Consider the following 17,306-nt stretch of genomic DNA (forward strand, 5'->3'; position numbering starts at 1 on the left):
CGATGTGATTTAAAAAGTTGATGTGATTTAAAAAGTTGATGTGATTTAAAAAGGTGATGTGCTTCATTTGGTTCTTCTCTCTGCCTTCCCTGTGTTAAAGTATCTCTCCACAACTACATGAGAATCTCTGGATTACATTATGTGGAGGTGTTTTTCATGATGACATCTGCAGACTACAAATTCCATAGTATGAGCATCTGAATTACAGCAACAGAACTAAATCAACTCTGCCAGACTCTTTTAGACAGAAGCAGAGGGATATTTGAATATATGCAAACCAGAGGGAAGTTTAATACCATTCATGAAGCTACATGTACACCGACAACAAAAAGTTTAGGAACACCTGCACGCTAATATTTCATTATGTTTTGGTGGTTTTATTTAATCAAATGGTTGTAAAGGGGCCACAAAACACAAAAAATGAACTTAATTTTTCTTTAGAAAATAAATAAAAAGCATACCAGAATAATGGTTTGCATGTAAAACACCCCTAACTTGCTATTATTAATTTATGTACCAAAACAACCAACATGCGCTATGCAAAATAAAGCAAATACATTTCCTAATTAAAAGCTAATTTTAATTTAATACAAAAAATAAACCCTAATGTGCAGCTCAGAAAAACGTGGGACAAAAACACCAGAGTTACATCGGGAAACCAGCGGGGGTACTTTCAAAATAAAAGTATAATTTTTCATAACATCGTCTGATGGGGCTTTTATGTAGACCGAATCCCACCCACCCAATTGTACATAACATCTGTACAAACTGATCTTTACTTATCCAGGTTCTGTCGCATTTTGTGTAACTCGGTTTACTCTATTTCTACGTCAATTAATTCTCACGTGTGGACCGGTGTGGTTGTAAATGTGCTGCGACAATAAAAGTTTTAGGATCATAATTATAATTCATCTGGGATTCCTCATTAAATAGTTATTACGTTGTGCTTACAGGCAAATAAATACTCCCATCATGCTACCCTGGGGTTTTATTTTTTAAGGGGACAGTCCGGATATGCTCCTTTTATTATTCTGGTTGACTTGACATTAAAAGTCCACTCAGGTCTGCAGCGGACCGGTGAGGGCAAGAAGCATCAGCACGACCACCGAGCAGCACCGAGTCTCTGTCCTGTCCTCTGTCCATAATGCATGGAGGCAAGAGAGGACTGGTCGCTCCGCAGAACACTTTTCTGGAAAATATCGTCCGGCGCTCCAGCGGTGAGTTTTATTCTGAAAGGAAAACGAGACTTAATGGATGTTGATGAGACTTCAGGGCTGAACGTTTACACAGGGCTGCGATGCTCAAGTTACCCTATAATGTTATTTCTATTGCATTTATTAATGGTAAGAACCAATAATTTCTTTTAATTAAATTAAATTTTAATTACAACAGCATAACAGTGTATTATGTGTTCTGATAAATCATGCTGTGGATCTCATCACCAGTTTCCCTGGAACAATAAGATCAAATCAGTAATGGCCCTGTTTCCTCATATTTGTAAAACGTTATACTGATGAAATGTGTGATCACAGTTTTTTATGTATCTTTGAGATTACATGGGGCACTTGTATGCCATATGATAAATAAATCCAAATACTAGTACCCTATAGAAGTTGTTGAAGAAATGCTGCTAACATTGGGACCATGAATATGAAAATAGAAATTCTAGTAAAGTGTCTTTTAGAGGGTATGTAATTAGTATTTTTCAGAAAACCTTCTAAGCAAAACAATCATTAGATAAATACTGTTTATTATGCTGATAAACAGTGACAGTGAATTTGTATGAGATTGGAAATTTTTTATTACAAATACAGAGACTGGGCATGTTGTGAATCGCTCTGACTCTAAAATTCTGCAAATGCTTGCAGAGTGGATGTATTGATTAAAATATAAACTCACTCAAATGCCAAGGATTCAGCTGCAGATTAATGTGCAAATACTTTGTCTGACAACGTTAGTGGGGACTGTGCAATTTAATAAATAAGTAATTTCTTTGGAGAAAGCAGCTTTCTCCACACTGTGGTAACGCTGGAAAACTTTGTAGCATCTCGTCAGTACTTAATTTGCATTAAGGCTGGAACATAAACATTACATCAGGGACTGATTCTGCAAACTCACCTGTCTGATTACAGTCAATAATTTGTGCTTCTTGTTTACATAATGTATGGTTATTAAAATATTAAAATTTTATTATTATTATTATTGTTTCAGAGACCAGTTTTCTTTTGGGAAATGCACAGATTGTGGAGTGGCCAGTTGTGTACAGTAACGATGGATTCTGCAAGCTGTCTGGTTACCACCGAGCTGAGGTCATGCACAAGAGCAGCACGTGCAAGTGAGATGGAGTTTTGTAGTATAAAAACCTGGGTTAAATCCTGCCACAAATATGCGACCAATGACCAATGACCAATGACATCGTTTAATGAAAGAAATTTTGGAAAAGCCGCTTTCCTTTGACTGTTGCCTTTGTTCTCTTTTTGCAGTTTCATGTATGGTGACCTGACTGATAAGAAGACGATAGAAAAAATCAGACAGAACTTCGACAGCTATGAGTCCAATTTCTATGAGGTGCTGCTCTATACAAAGAACAGTGAGTATCACTACAGAGTAACAAAAAATACATTGATACATCAAGTAATTATGAAACCTTTACATTGGTACTGCCAACAAATCCAATTTGAATTGTTTCCTGCAGGAACACCAATATGGCTCTACATGCAGGTGGCTCCAATCAGAAATGAAAACGACAAAGTGGTGCTTTTCCTCTGTACCTTCAGAGACATTACACTTTTCAAACAGCCCATTGAGGATGAATCAACAAGAGGTGAGAGGAAGTTTTAGTTTCGCTGCTCTGAAACTTCAGGACTGGCATTTACATCAAAATGTTACTACTAAACCGTTCGCTGCAACTGAAAGCCTTACTTCTGACATTACAGCGGTGGAAAAATAGTGAAAAATCATATTTGACTGTGATTGTCATGTTATACTATAAAAGCTGAACGAATGGTGATTTTACCTTTTTGTCCCTGAGAAGGATGGACTAAGTTTGCCAGGCTCACACGAGCACTCACCAACAACCGCAACCTGGTGCAGCAGTTAGCACCACTGAGCAAGACTGAGGTCAGCCACAAGCCGTCGAGACTGGCTGAGGTGAGCAGGTATTTAAGTCTTTGTTGGGTAATTAAGTATTTTATTGGTAACAACCAGTTAATACTCATAATACTTCTAAGTTGACAAAGAGTATTCCTGAATATGTAGTCAATCAGTAACTGAAGTAGTTTTAGAAAACAGGGAGGTTCCTTGATAAATTGGTGGTATATGCTCCCTCTCATGAAAGGCTCTACAGCTGGGATCAGACATCCTCCCTCAGTACAAGCAAGAGGCTCCAAAGACCCCTCCACACATCATCCTCCACTACTGCACCTTCAAGACCACCTGGGACTGGATCATCCTCATCCTCACCTTCTATACAGCCATCATGGTGCCCTATAACGTCTCCTTTAGGGCCAAGCAGAACAATTTGGCTTGGCTGGTGCTGGACAGCGTCGTGGACGTCATCTTCCTGATTGACATCGTGCTGAACTTCCACACAACGTTTGTGGGACCTGCCGGAGAGGTCATATCAGACGCGAAGCTGATACGAATGAATTACCTGAAGACGTGGTTTGTTATTGATCTGCTGTCCTGTCTGCCCTACGATATCATCAATGCCTTTGAAAATGTAGATGAGGTGAGTGAATTTGGGATTGATCTGAAATGGTTTAGCCATCCCGATCTGACACTGTGAATAAATATTCAAATATGTCTGCTTTTCCTGAAGGACATCATTACGTCTACTTCCCCAACGAGTCATCTCCGAGAATCTTTCCACAGAAACACCACACGGACAGAAGACTCTCTACTACCGGTAAATCGCTGGGTTTTTTTTTTTCTTTTAAAGCTGCAATTATAAAGAAACAGAGACTTGGTGGAGACCAAAGCGGAGCTAAAATGAGAGTGAATAGTGAAGTCAGATTCTTCCAGTGGACACAAACATAACTTTACTTAATGCTGCTGTTGCCACTGATGACTGGGTGTGTAAATAGGCAGCTGTTTGTTAACATTTTGACACGTAAGTTGTGATTATAGCCTGCATGTTGCCAATAAGTCTGTTCAGATTTTTGTTAGAACAGGATTTTAAAATCTGCAAAAATGAGCTACCATTGTTTCCCCCCTGTGTAAACCAGTACTGCATGTGCTAACTCGTCTGACTCTGACTCTACAGGGCCTCAGCAGCCTCTTCAGTTCCCTAAAGGTGATCCGCCTGCTCCGTTTGGGCCGAGTGGCCCGGAAGCTGGACCACTACCTGGAGTATGGAGCAGCTGTCCTGGTTCTGCTGGTGTGCGTGTTTGGCCTGGCGGCCCACTGGCTGGCCTGCATCTGGTACAGCATCGGGGATTATGAGGTCATCGATGAGACCACCAACACCATCAAAACAGACAGCTGGCTCTACCAGCTGGCCCTGAGTATAGGAACTCCTTACCGCTACAACGCCAGTGGCACAGGCCAGTGGGAAGGTGGCCCCAACAAGGACACTCTGTACATTTCTTCTCTCTACTTCACCATGACGAGTCTCACCACCATCGGTTTTGGCAACATCGCTCCCACCACAGATGGTGAGAAGATTTTCTCCGTGGCTATGATGATGGTGGGCTGTAAGTACTCTCAGTAATCTTCTTTAAATGTTCAAATACATTTCGCCTTTCTCATGCTCCAGCTAAAGCGGTAACTGATATAAAAGGTCTGATCTTACATAACAAATAGTATCATCCTGTCATTATTTCTCCCAGTATGAGTGGAGGGCTAGTGGAGCAATGTGTAAATAGAGATGACATTATAAAGACAACGTCACACAGTTCACAGTCTTAATATACACACACTCTTTGTATCACATGAACACACACACATTTAAATGTCGACCAGACAACACACAAGGCTTCAGATCTTCTGTGTATTCTTCTGATCTTTTCACAAAACGGCACAAAATTCAACTTAAAAAGTTACATTTCATCTGTAGTTCCTGGAAAGGGATCCAAAAGAGACACATATCACAAAATACAACAAGATCATATATATATAAAATTCTACACAACGTAATTGGGTCATTTTTAATAAGTAATATACAAAACATAAAATGTGCTGAAACACAGAATCGTGCAGGAGCTGAAACAATCTGGATGCATTCACTTACACGCAAGACGAGCTAATGTGCTGTGCAACCCTGCTGGCTGTCTGATAGCTGCCAGGACAGCAACATATGTTATAGATGTTGTACAGGTTTGTGAGAATCTGCACAGATGCAAAGTAAAATGAAAAAAGTACTCAGTGCAATGAACATGTACTGTAGCTGCTTCTTGGGGTTAAGTGTCCTTTGTAGCAGATGTCAGCATTGTTGAATGCTAATTTGGATCATTTTGGCTTAAAGGCTTTTCTTATCCTAATTAACATGTGGATGAAAACCTCACGCTTTTATCACACATTTACTTTAATGCCTGAAATAGCATCTCAACTCTAAAATCTGTATATTTTAAAGGATAGTTTTTAGCACCTATGTACTTCATGTTACTCAGTGTATTACCTGTTATCTATTGCTCTTTACTGCATTAAGACTATTCTACATTCAATACCCCATAAGGACAATTTGAAAGATGTTTGTTTGAAATCTGCAAATTTATTCAAAAAATAAAAAATAAAAATCACATGTAAGTTAGTATTCACAGTCTTTGCCATGACTCAAAATTGAGCTCTTGAGATCCTGTTTCCAATAATCATCCTTGAGATGTTTTGACAACTTGGTTGGAGTCGACCTGTGGGAAATTCAGTTGATTGGGCATACATCTGTCTGTATAAGGTTTCACAGTACACAGTGCATTTCAGAGCACAAACCGAGCCACGAAGTCCAAGCAACTGTCTGTAGATCTCAGAGACAGGATTGTATCTAGGCACAGATGTGGGGAAAGGTACTGAAATATTTCTGCAGCATTGAAGGTCCCAATGAGCCTCCATCTTCTGTAGATGGGAGACATTTGGAACCAGAGCAATCGAGAGAGAAGGGCCTAAATCAGAAACTACTGGTCAGTAACAGTTTTCCAAAATGCACCTGAAGGGCTCTCAGACCGTGAGAAACAAGATTCTCTGGTCTGATGAAACAAAGATTGAACTCTTTGGCCTGATGCTAAGTGTCATGTCTGGATGAAACCAGGACTTGCTCAGCATCTGGCCAATACCCTCCCTACAATGAAGCATGGTGGTGGCAGCACCATGGACAACTCTGTGAAGTATTGAGCAGACTGTGAATACTTATGTATATGTGATTTTTTTTTTTTTATTATCATATTTCAAACAAACGTTTTTCAAATTGACATTATGGGGTATTTTTTGTAGAATTTTGTGGAAAATAATGAACTTAATCCATTTTGGAAAAAAGTTGTAACATACAAAATATGGAAAAAGTTGAGCACTGTGAAAACTTTCTGGATGGACTGTAACCCTTAACAGTGTTAGATAATTCACAGACCCTCTTGCTGCTCGTTGTGTAATTCATGTTTAGCTGCGGTCTCTGAGTGTGAACCACTGGGGAGAGTTTGTGTAAGACTCGGCTTTGTGAGTAATAAAAAGTGGCATGTTCAGTGTCCATCACAGCCTGCTCTGTGAGCGTCTGTCTGAAGGTTGGTCATCACTAACTAATATCAGAATTTAATTGTTGAGTGTTTTATTTAGTACTGTCACTTAACTCGCTGATGAAATCTTTATAGACGTCAACAAGTTGTTACTCTACACTGCCTTACTGGTCTTTGAGCGTCATAAACTTATTTAAAAACATTAAACTAGCTGTAATTTAGAGTGATGCACATTCAATTCATTTACTTTCACGTATTCATTCACAAAAAGAAGTCAAACTGATTTTGTTATGTGAACTTATTCCATCTAAAGTCAAATGAACCTCATTTAAATTACAAAACTAGATAGTGGGTGTCTGTTTTCTCATCAACTCCAACTAAAGGCTTCACCTTTAGTGTCACTGCCTCCACCCTCAGCCTTTGCGCCGCCACGACCCACTCCTCTAAAACAGCATGTAAAGTGATGCAACGAAAACAGTGAGGGGAACACAAAGTGACAGCCGCGCTTCAAGGTCTGTACTTCTAAGAGTAAGCAGCCATTACTGTGTTGGTGACTCCATCACGAAGATCACTCCGTCACACACACAAGTGTCTGGTTCGATTACAGCCCATAAATCTCCTGCTACAGATACAGTAATTATGCGAGGGGAGAGACGAATAGGGGAAACGGAGAGGGTGCCTGCAGGCTTGGGTGTAGTAAATGGACAATGAGCCATCACGCTAGATACGTATCCCAACCTCTGTGATCCTGCTGTGATGACTGGAGACGACTCCTTCCTCTTGAGTGGGTAAAACCTCACGATAAGAGATGCTGACTGACTCTTTGAGGTCAGTGCAGCGCTGCGGTACAGTACCCTCGCTGAGGAAATGTGCATTATGAATTAAATTATTAAGACTCCAACCACCGCTCATTGTGTAAATGTGTGTGTGTGTGTGTGTGGATGCAGTGAGTTATTCTGGGACTGTGAAATACATGTACATAAAGTAAGACGACACAATCTCAATATTTATCCTAAACTTATTTATTTTACATTTTTAATAGTACTCTTTCAGCATTATGCCACATTTGTCTGAATTGTATGGGCTAATTATCAAAACAAATTAATTGGTTAATTATATAGAAAATATAAGTATTTTATTTGTGTATTAAGGATTTTAAAATGACAAATTAATTTTTATTCCAGGACAATAATGAGTAGACATTTTAATGGGATTTAGTGGAAAATGTAATTATGCTATTTATGGTATTATAGTGATTATGATTAGGGAGAACTTTGATTAAGTATGTAATAGTGCTTCAGTTTTACTTAACTTTTGTTTCAGCGCTGCTGTATGCGACCATCTTTGGAAATGTCACCACCATCTTCCAACAGATGTACACAAACACAAACCGTTACCACGAGATGCTCAACAACGTGCGCGACTTCCTCAAACTGTATCAGGTTCCCAAAGGTCTGAGTGAGAGGGTCATGGACTTCATCGTCTCCACCTGGGCCATGTCCAAAGGCATTGACACAGACAAGGTAAAAGAAGATTAGTATTATAAAAAAAGGTGGACGTGCTCATGTGAACATAACTCGCAAACAAACCATGCACGTTCCAACTGCTCTGCTTTCCTCTCAGGTTCTTGCAATTTGTCCCAAAGACATGCGTGCAGACATCTGTGTGCACCTGAACAGACAGGTGTTCAACGACCACCCGGCGTTTCGTCTGGCCAGTGACGGCTGCCTGCGCTGCCTCGCCGTGGAGTTCCAGACCACGCACTGTGCACCTGGAGACCTCATCTTCCACATCGGGGAGAGTGTCGACACCCTTTGCTTTGTAGTGTCTGGGTCACTTGAGGTCATCCAGGATGATGAGGTCATCGCTATACTAGGTAATTCAAACCTCTAATTTTTATTTCCATGAAAATCTTCCTCTTGAGTTTCACACACATCAAGACTGTGTATCCACAAGAAACAGGCTAATATCATCTGCTTCCACGCAGGTAAAGGCGATGTGTTCGGAGATGCCTTCTGGAAAGAGTCCACACCTGCCCGGGCTTGTGCAAATGTTCGAGCTCTGACTTACTGTGATCTGCACGTCATCAGGAGAGAGGCTCTGACGAAGGTGCTGGAGTTTTACACGGCCTTCGCCAACTCGTTCTCCCGCAACCTCATCCTAACCTGCAACCTCCGAAAACGGGTACAGAAATGCTCAAATGTCGTTTGAATGTGCTTTATAATGATTTCAACTTCATCTTTACAACTCTGTGATATTCTAGTTTGTTGCAGCTCCATTATACAAGCTCTTATGTAATCACATATACTGAAACCACCCAGCCTTTCAACACTTTGAGTATGAAGGAAGTTTGTGGCTAAACAATGAAAGATTTACGTTTTTTACGTAAAATGTACTAAATAAAAACAAAGTAATCTATTATTAATTTGAGCAGCTTTAAAAACTGGTCATGCCTGCATACTGCACTCCTTACTGTTAAGTATTTAGTTGACTTGGTGCAGCTAAACTGCACTTGAACACAGGCAGTAAGCTATTTACTTTGTATTTGTGCAGCTTTATGTTTGCTCATAAAAGTCCCCCAGAGCTTGTGCAGAGGAAAGGTTTTGCTCACATCAGCAATATTAAATCAAGGAGCTTCCAATAACAGAACTGTTGTTGTAACTTTATGTTAGTGACTTTCAGATGAACACACAGATGATTTAAGTTTAAGTTCTTTCACAACGTACAGGAGATTACGTTATTTGCACAGCAAGCGAGGCACATGACTGGGATGAGCTGAAAATGCAGGAAATCTGAGGCCACACAGAAACTCTTGTTATTGCTCAATCATCACATTGTTGCTCCATTAATGGTTTCCCTGCTGCTTTCAAGTCATAAATATTTCAAGTTGTATACGTAGCTCTGAAAGGATCTCCTTAAAAGCTGCATTACACGCTGCACGTATATTAAATCAAAGTAGGACACAATGTGCATTGTGTGCACTACTACTCTATTCCTGCTAATTACTAATTATACTAATGTATACAGATCTTTTTTTATTATTATTATTGGCAGGTTATCTTCAGAAAGATTGCTGATGTGAAGAGGGAACAGGAGCGTCAGAAGAGCGAGGTGACTCTCTCCATTCCTGAAGACCACCCAGTCCGCAAGCTGTTCCAGAGGTTCAGACAGCAGAGAGACGTTCCAACACCGGGAGAGGCTCACATGTATTTTGATCATAACTGCGTGCAAGTTGAGCCGCAGCACCACCACCACCACCACCACCACAACCACGGCGACTCAAACTCTTTCCCACAGTGTCAGTCTGTATCTTCTCAGCATCAGGACCACAGCTCCGCTGTGCGGAATAATGCACCCTGCTCGGGAGGAGCAAACACAGGGAGTGGATGTAACACGGCGGCACGTGCACAAGCATTCGTCCATACTAAAAATTCAGAGAAAAACTGCACACAGGAAGCTGGGGATTCTTCATCAAGGCTGTGTGCAGAGACTCAGCTTTGTCAGAAAGTTAACAACCCTGCTCACGGTGGTGCAGGTGGAGAGGGAGCAGCAGGCAGTGTTACCAGCAGCAAAGGTGCTCGTGGCTGGGCAAAGTTCAGAAGCGCTGCTTCTGCTGCACCAGCACCTCCTGCTGCTGAGCAAGAAAAGCAGACACCGAAAGCAGAGGAGTGGCCGAAAGGGGTGCAGTCCTCCGAACAGGTAGCAGCTGCCAGCATTTCAGAGGAAGGTGGGGAGGTGGGTGGAAACGGTGCAGGAGAAGCAGGTGAGGAAACAAGCGCCCTACACAAAACTGACTCCTGTGACAGTGGCATCACAAAGAGTGATCTACGTATCGACAGGGCCGGAGATTCAAGAAGCTCCTTTGAGCGAAGCCCCATGGAAAAGAGCCCGATTGATAGAAACCCATTCGAGCACACGCTTGGTGTGGACAGCGAGGTCTCCCTCAAAAACTCTTTTGCACAGCCGCTGTCTGAACAGGCGCTCCTTCAAGCGGCGCTGCATGAAGCCAAGCTGGAGCTGAAGGGGGACATTCAGATCCTGAGCGGCCGGCTGTCGGTCCTCGAGTCCCAGGTGAGCGAGATCCTCAGGCTGCTGTCGATTAAAAGAAGACTCTCACTGCCACCGACGACTTCTCCAAAGACGAGAGTCAAAGACTCCAGCCCAAAAGCAGATGATGGACCTTTTTGAATCAACTTGAAATCCCACGTCCTTATTTATAAAAGCATCATGCATGTCCTGCTGGACCAAAGAACTTTCACTGCATGCAGTTACTGTGACACTAAAATCCCAGGTTATTTTTCTAACCGTCTTAATGAGGCACTGTTATGGTGCTGAACATAATATATTATAAAATACCAAGAAGGAACAGCAACAATTCCAACAGTGGTTCTGCTAGTGCTTGGACATTAGTGCTTTTTTAACAGAAGGTACAGATGTGTGACAAATTATAGGAAAAACCTGAATGAGCAGAGAAATAGAACAAATCCACGGCACACATTATCTATGTGTAACTATTACATGGAGAGGGATATTATAGGTACAATACAAGGGTATTTAAGAAGTGATAAAGTCAGTTAAGTCATTCACTGTGCATGTGAGAACAATGTAGGTCTGATTGTTTGACCTCGACAGTGAGGGCGATCTGGTGGCTCTATTATTCTGTGCATGGTCTTTTTCTGTTGTAGCATCAACACAAAGACGCATTGAAGCAGTTCTGGTGACACATTGTGGCCCAACGCCGCCTTTAACCGCTTTACGTTGGTTTTTTCCTTTAATTTTTCACCTGTCTGCGTCTTATATTGACATTTGGATGAAGGCTCTTGTTGAATCTTTAGAAATCTGCAGAAATATGGGCGAGATGAGGTCAAGTCACAGTAGACAGTGGAGTAGGCGTAGTAACTAACTTTCCAAAGTCAGGTGACACTATGTGCCTTACAATAATAAAGCCTCACCCGGACGGGTTTTAATGAAAGACATTCACCTGTTCATAGCACGTTTCATAGTATACAGCAAATTGTGAAACTCCCCAAAACTCTTTTATTAAGAGGGTAAAAACTGCAAGTGTAGAAACAAAAAATACAAATAGAAAATATTAAATATTAAATGACCTTTCACATTGTCATGTGAATGTGTTCACACACTCTCCACGGATTTTACGGACTGTTCAGAAATTCTTGGACCTTTTTTCCTGTGCATGTCAAACCAAAATAAGAACGCACTAATGGCAGTTTAGTGATTTAACTGTATGTACTTTTTGATGATTTGAAAGGTAATTGCAGCAGGCTTAATGTATTTTTATTCATGGAAAATAACCTTCTTGCTCAGGTATATTTGTTCTAATGTTTAATTTTAGTATTTATTTCAGCATTGTATATTTGTCTACTTGAAAAACAACATGACGTTGTGTTTTAAATCACGGTTAATTCAAAGTGTTGGGTTACTGTAAACTACACACTGCCAGGGTAGTGAAAATGAAGCCTGCTGCATTTACATTTGTTCATTCTGTTGATGAAGATGTTAAGTGTGAATTCATTTTCAGTGTGACTGCATATTATCTCACTATGAGGTGTGAACAAAGCTGTAAGCATGTGACTGTTACCTGATGTCATATTTTATATTACATGTAAAAATGATCTCGCATGCAGCCAAGGGATTAATGAATAATGAAACGGATGCCTGTTCCCCTCCTGTTCGCTCTTCAGTCAGTCTTATCGTAAATGAGACCCTGTAAATGGCAACATGTGTTTATCAGTGTGTTTTTCCACATGTATGTTGATGCACTCAGTGCTCGGCCTGCAGGGTCAGTAGTTTCTTCAGAGGCAGGTAAAGTTCCTGACCTTCCTGCTGGTCAATTTAAAGACATTTTATTTTAAATCGATGACATTAAAAAGAGATGGGGAAACATTTATAATTGCATTTAATTGATTAACTACATCCATGAACCAACCAGATCACTGCAATGAATCGCACAGTGTTGATGATGCACGTTTGACGCACGCAGCCCTCCACAACACACGGTGGCACTAACGCTCTGTTTCAGTCTCTTTGCAAACTCAACCACGCAAACACGGGACATAGTCGGACTGTATCTGCAGAAGTTTGAGCTCAAAGTACCGAGAAAACTGAAATCAGGTACCGATGATCTTGTGTGAAGTTGGTGTAAATGCTGCAGGACGCTGTGTCTCACATGTCGCACTGTCGTCCTGCGTAAATGCGCATGTATCTATTGTTTCTCAGTCACAGCAGCAGTAGGAAACCTCTTTAACACGAGAGGATGATGTGAAAGTTCACTTGATCATGTTTGTTTTCTCACTGTGTCTTAATGATCTTAACTCTTCGTAAAGTTTGACTCAAAGCCCACATCAGAAATCACTGATGAGACCATATATCTGTCTATTTTGACTAATTTAGTTAAGTGAGAAACTGTTTTTGTTTTGTTGTAAGTATAAAAAGGTGTAATTTTGATGTTAAAACCTCGTTTTCCTATCAGATAAAATATACATGGATCAATATAATAATAGTTTAGACCAGTACAGTCCGCTGTGTGTAGGGAAATAATGATGCATTTTACTTTAATTTAATTTTAACACTTTATTTATTTGTTTGTTTATTTTTTAATTGATTTATTTTAGTACCAACATGGACCTGCAGCTTCCACCACACGAGGGAGCCGTCATCTCAGTGGTTGACATGCACACAGGTGGAGAGCCTTTACGCGTCATCGTCAGTGGCTACCCAGAGGTCAGAGGTGACAGTGTGCTGTCCAAACGCCGCTATGCGCGGGAACACCTGGACCACCTCAGGAGGTTCCTGATGCATGAACCGCGGGGACACTACGACATGTACGGAGCTCTGATCGTGGACAGTGAGATACCTGAGGCGGACCTCGGGGTCCTGTTCATGCACAACGACGGCTACAGCACCATGTGTGGACACGCTGTCATCGCACTGGGACGCTTCGCTGTGGACAACAAGCTGGTGAAAGAACCACAGTCACCAGAGACGCAAGTGAACATCCACTGTCCCTGTGGGCTGGTTAAGGCATTCGTGGAGTATTCAGGTGGTAAAACAGGAGGCGTGAGGTTTCACAGTGTGCCAGCCTTTGCTTTTGCTACAGGTACGACTCTCACCTTGATCATCATCCTCACAGGAAACCAGGTGCACGATTGACTTAATGGCTTTTTCCCCCCAGATGTGACGGTGACGGTGGAGGGGTTTGGTGAGGTGGTGGTTGATGTGAGCTATGGTGGAGCCTTCTACGCCTTCGTAAGCGCCCAGAGGTTTGGTCTGGATGTGAACAAGTCCAGGACTCGAGATCTGGTGGATGCTGCCACAGCAGTGACGAAAGCTGTCAAATCTCAGGTTGTAAAAAAATATTTTTTTTTAACTAAACAATAAAGGTAAATGTTACAGTTTGGTCTGAGGACGGAAAATCTCCTGTTTACTAATCAACACTTTGAGATACATGACCAGGTTTTTCCACACGTGACGTTTTTGTCTTCCTCTCAGGTGAAGTTGCACCATCCGACCAGTGATGATCTGGCGTTCCTCTATGGCACCATCCTCACAGACGGGAAAGATGAGTTCTCCTCCGACCCCACGGCCAACATATGTGTGTTTGCAGAAGCTCAGGTATGGACCCAGTAGAATACCACGTTATTTCCTCTTTGTGTATTAAAATGATCTAAGCGTCTAAGTGTCACTGTAACAATCCAGTCAAATACTGAATACAAGTAAATACAAGTTAGAAAAACCTCAAGATAAAAGTTCCACATGCAGTACTGACTTAACGGACTCTAACGGTTCTCAGGTGGACAGAAGTCCCACTGGTTCTGGCGTTACAGCTCGAGTGGCTCTTCAGTATCACAAAGGTCTCATCCAGCTGAACCAGACCAGGACTTTTCAGAGTGGAGCCACTGGATCCCAGTTCACAGGAAAAGCTGTCCAGGTACCTGCACCTCTGTTTTGATGTTTACAGGTCAGGAACAGGTTTAGAAACATTTACCTGGAGCACAAACTCAGAGGTGGAAACACTTGTAAAACATTTGCGTGTCGTTGTCTTGTGGACGTGTTTGTAGTTTTCATGTCTTAAGAGTTTTCTCTCACCCTCTCTCTGCACTCGTGCTGATGAAATGGTCATTAGTGACCGGTTTCTGGGTTGATGGTCTTGGTCAAAATTGGGTCATTAACCAAAGGTCATGAATCCATCGTTGCTGTTGATATTGTTCGTTGTATTCAACCGATAAGATCCTGCTAAAACGCAGCAGAAAGACCAAAAGACATTTTTTCTTACTGAATGAAATCTGACTTCTCTTAACACTAATATTTGAAGTTTTTTTTTTTTTTTTGTTGTTGTGCCGTTGAATTTTGCCCCACTTATCAAAACTGAACTCACAAACCCTCACAAATAGATAGAAGTAAACTTCATGTTAATGCATCAAAATCATTTTGTACATATTTCAAATTACAAATCTTATTTTCATTGAGGCATGTTTGTGACTTTTTTTCCCCCTCTTATTTCTGTTCAGGAGACCAAGTGTGGAGGCTTCAGAGCTGTAGTGGTGGAGGTTGCTGGCAGAGCTTTTTACACCGGAGTGTCGCGCTTTGTGCAGGAACCAGATGACGAGTTGGCCCATGGTTTTCTGCTGAAGTGAGGCACAACTACAGGTTTTACATACAAAGTATTAGAGCTATAAAGTCCTTTTGTACCTGTAAAAACTCAAAAAAGGTTGTTTAGAGTATTAAATTTCAAACTAACTCCTGAAGACTCTTAAAAACAAAAAAAAGCTTAGAGCTACACATCCATCAGGTAATTTCAGTAAAACCTCTGTTCATGAAGTTAATCTTTGAGAATTTAAAGAGCAGTTTGGCATGTAAAAGGCTTTTTTTTTTGAGTTGAGCGTTATAATTTGAAGCAGGTCAACGTGTCCTGTTCAGCAACGTCACTCACCACTAGGTACCGTGAGGTTGACTGTCGTCACTCTGAAGTTAGAAATCAAAACTATCCCAACCTCCGTTCATCCACCTTTTCAATCATGTCACAGTGGTGATTTGTTTCTTTTAGACTCAAAGAAAAAAAGAATTAAATAAAGTGTTCTTATTAACGAAATACACAAAACGGTTTTCTCCCATTTATTTTCAGGTCATTGTACAACGGAAGGCGATAAATTATAAAAGTTCAGTGAAGGTGTTTGACACTGGATGGAGTCACACAGCTGATCCACGTGTGATGTTTTCTACCGCAAAGAAAACATCACACGTGGTTCACAGAACTTTTTTGGGCAGTGTAAATCCATCCAGTGTGCAGAAAAGATATTTAAACTATTCAAATAAACACATTACAGGAGAGCACTCCCTTCAGAGGGGGACACGGGTGTATTGCATCGACTAGGTATGGTTTTAATGGCATTTAGCATAGTAATTATCAATTCATATGTGCATGTGTAACAAACACAGAACCTTATAGATAGATATATGTAATCTATGACATGAGTGTCCACACTTGTTGAGAAATTGCAGATTAGGCCCAGGCCTTTCAGAGTACCCACTCAACAATTAAATTCAACAGAGTTAAGGCCAGCTCTTAACAGTAAAGTTCAAATAAAACATACGGTGATCAGATACATAAATGCTGTATGTCGATGATGAATAGAAAAGAAAAGGGGGGAAAAAAAAACGGGTTCTCAGCTGCGTCACTTGCAGTTAAAACCACTTTCCTTTAAATGTGCAGCGTCTCAGTCCTGTGATAGTTTTGACTGCAGGGAGCAGCAGCGTTAAGAGGAAGTTCAGGTTCACTCTCTCCAAAAATTCTCTTGAACAATTCAGGTCGTGTGAAAACAGCTCCTCTCTTTCTATAAAATCAATCCGTACAAAATGGCCCCTGGTGTTTTTATTGGAATCATCTTCCTTTTGGATTGAGCATCAAGCTCTGAAGAGGATCCTGATGTAGGTTCCCACCTGCCGTGAACCTCCCCTTTCCCTTGGAACAAGGGAAAACATCCTGGTCCTATCTGATCTGGTCACTCAGTTTTTGGCTTCTGCTCTTTTTAACATCAAAACCACAGACGATGAAACATGTTGCTGTGCGCAGCTCTGCAACGACATGTTGCTGTGGTTCATTAAAGCCGAGCTGGGTGGCAGCGGAGGAGGCGCTGAGGAATGTGCATGTCAATTCGACCCAGAGAGAAACTAATGATGAGCAGAGCAGGAGGCAGGAGAGGGGTGGATGTCGGTGAGCACAACAGCGACGCTGACCTCAACCTCCGCTCAGAAGTTGAGTTTTGTGACCGGTCGCTCTCTGCTTGAGTCTGTAGTCTGGCTGTTGATGCGTTTGCGGTTGCGTTTCATCTTGGACAAGTCTTTGTCGAAGACCTCGCCCGATCGCAGCGCTGACACCAAGTCATCAAACTCACCACCATCGTCCTCCCCATTTGCCTTTGCTTTCCGGGCCTTTCGCTCCTTCTCCCTCTGTTCCTTCAGCTGGTGACAGAAATCAAAGTTACAGTATGAACAATACCCTCATTTGCTTTCCTAAGATGATCAAAACCACTGTGATGTCTGGACAAGAAGCTCCAGCCATCAGCTAAACGGGTTAGCTTAGTTTAGCATGAAGACTAGAAATGGGGAAACGGCTCTGGCTTTGTCCAA

At 41.5% G+C, this 17,306-nt stretch overlaps 3 protein-coding genes across 5 annotated transcripts in view; 2 read left to right on the top strand and 1 right to left on the bottom strand.

The window, feature by feature from the left end:
* Positions 1-1,144: 1,144 nt before the first annotated feature.
* LOC113149622 (potassium voltage-gated channel subfamily H member 5-like) lies at positions 1,145-12,238 on the top strand. The gene is made up of 12 exons (XM_026341831.1): positions 1,145-1,217; positions 2,212-2,335; positions 2,484-2,590; positions 2,696-2,824; positions 3,035-3,150; positions 3,338-3,730; positions 3,821-3,907; positions 4,265-4,694; positions 7,983-8,182; positions 8,283-8,535; positions 8,647-8,843; positions 9,714-12,238. The coding sequence occupies exons 1-12, from the start codon at positions 1,145-1,147 to the stop codon at positions 10,845-10,847; spliced, it is 3,243 nt and encodes a 1,080-aa protein (XP_026197616.1). The 3' UTR covers positions 10,848-12,238.
* A 434-nt stretch (positions 12,239-12,672) lies between these two features.
* Positions 12,673-16,325, top strand: LOC113149341 (trans-L-3-hydroxyproline dehydratase). Its single transcript, XM_026341411.1, has 6 exons — positions 12,673-12,791; positions 13,292-13,776; positions 13,852-14,021; positions 14,169-14,291; positions 14,470-14,607; positions 15,188-16,325. Exons 2-6 carry the CDS (start codon positions 13,299-13,301, stop codon positions 15,311-15,313), a joined length of 1,035 nt encoding a protein of 344 aa, XP_026197196.1. The 5' UTR covers positions 12,673-12,791; positions 13,292-13,298; the 3' UTR covers positions 15,314-16,325.
* Positions 15,779-17,306, bottom strand: part of LOC113149338 (disheveled-associated activator of morphogenesis 1) — a 39,715-nt gene continuing 38,187 nt past the window's right edge. For all 3 annotated transcript variants that reach the window (XM_026341406.1, XM_026341404.1, XM_026341405.1), the window contains one exon: positions 15,779-17,138. In XM_026341406.1, the coding sequence (XP_026197191.1) occupies positions 16,926-17,138 (213 nt within the window). In that variant the 3' untranslated portion in view covers positions 15,779-16,925. The remainder of the gene's footprint in view (positions 17,139-17,306) is intronic.

This window comes from Anabas testudineus, chromosome 24 (genome assembly GCF_900324465.2).
Source record: "Anabas testudineus chromosome 24, fAnaTes1.2, whole genome shotgun sequence".
NCBI lineage: Eukaryota > Metazoa > Chordata > Actinopteri > Anabantiformes > Anabantidae > Anabas > Anabas testudineus.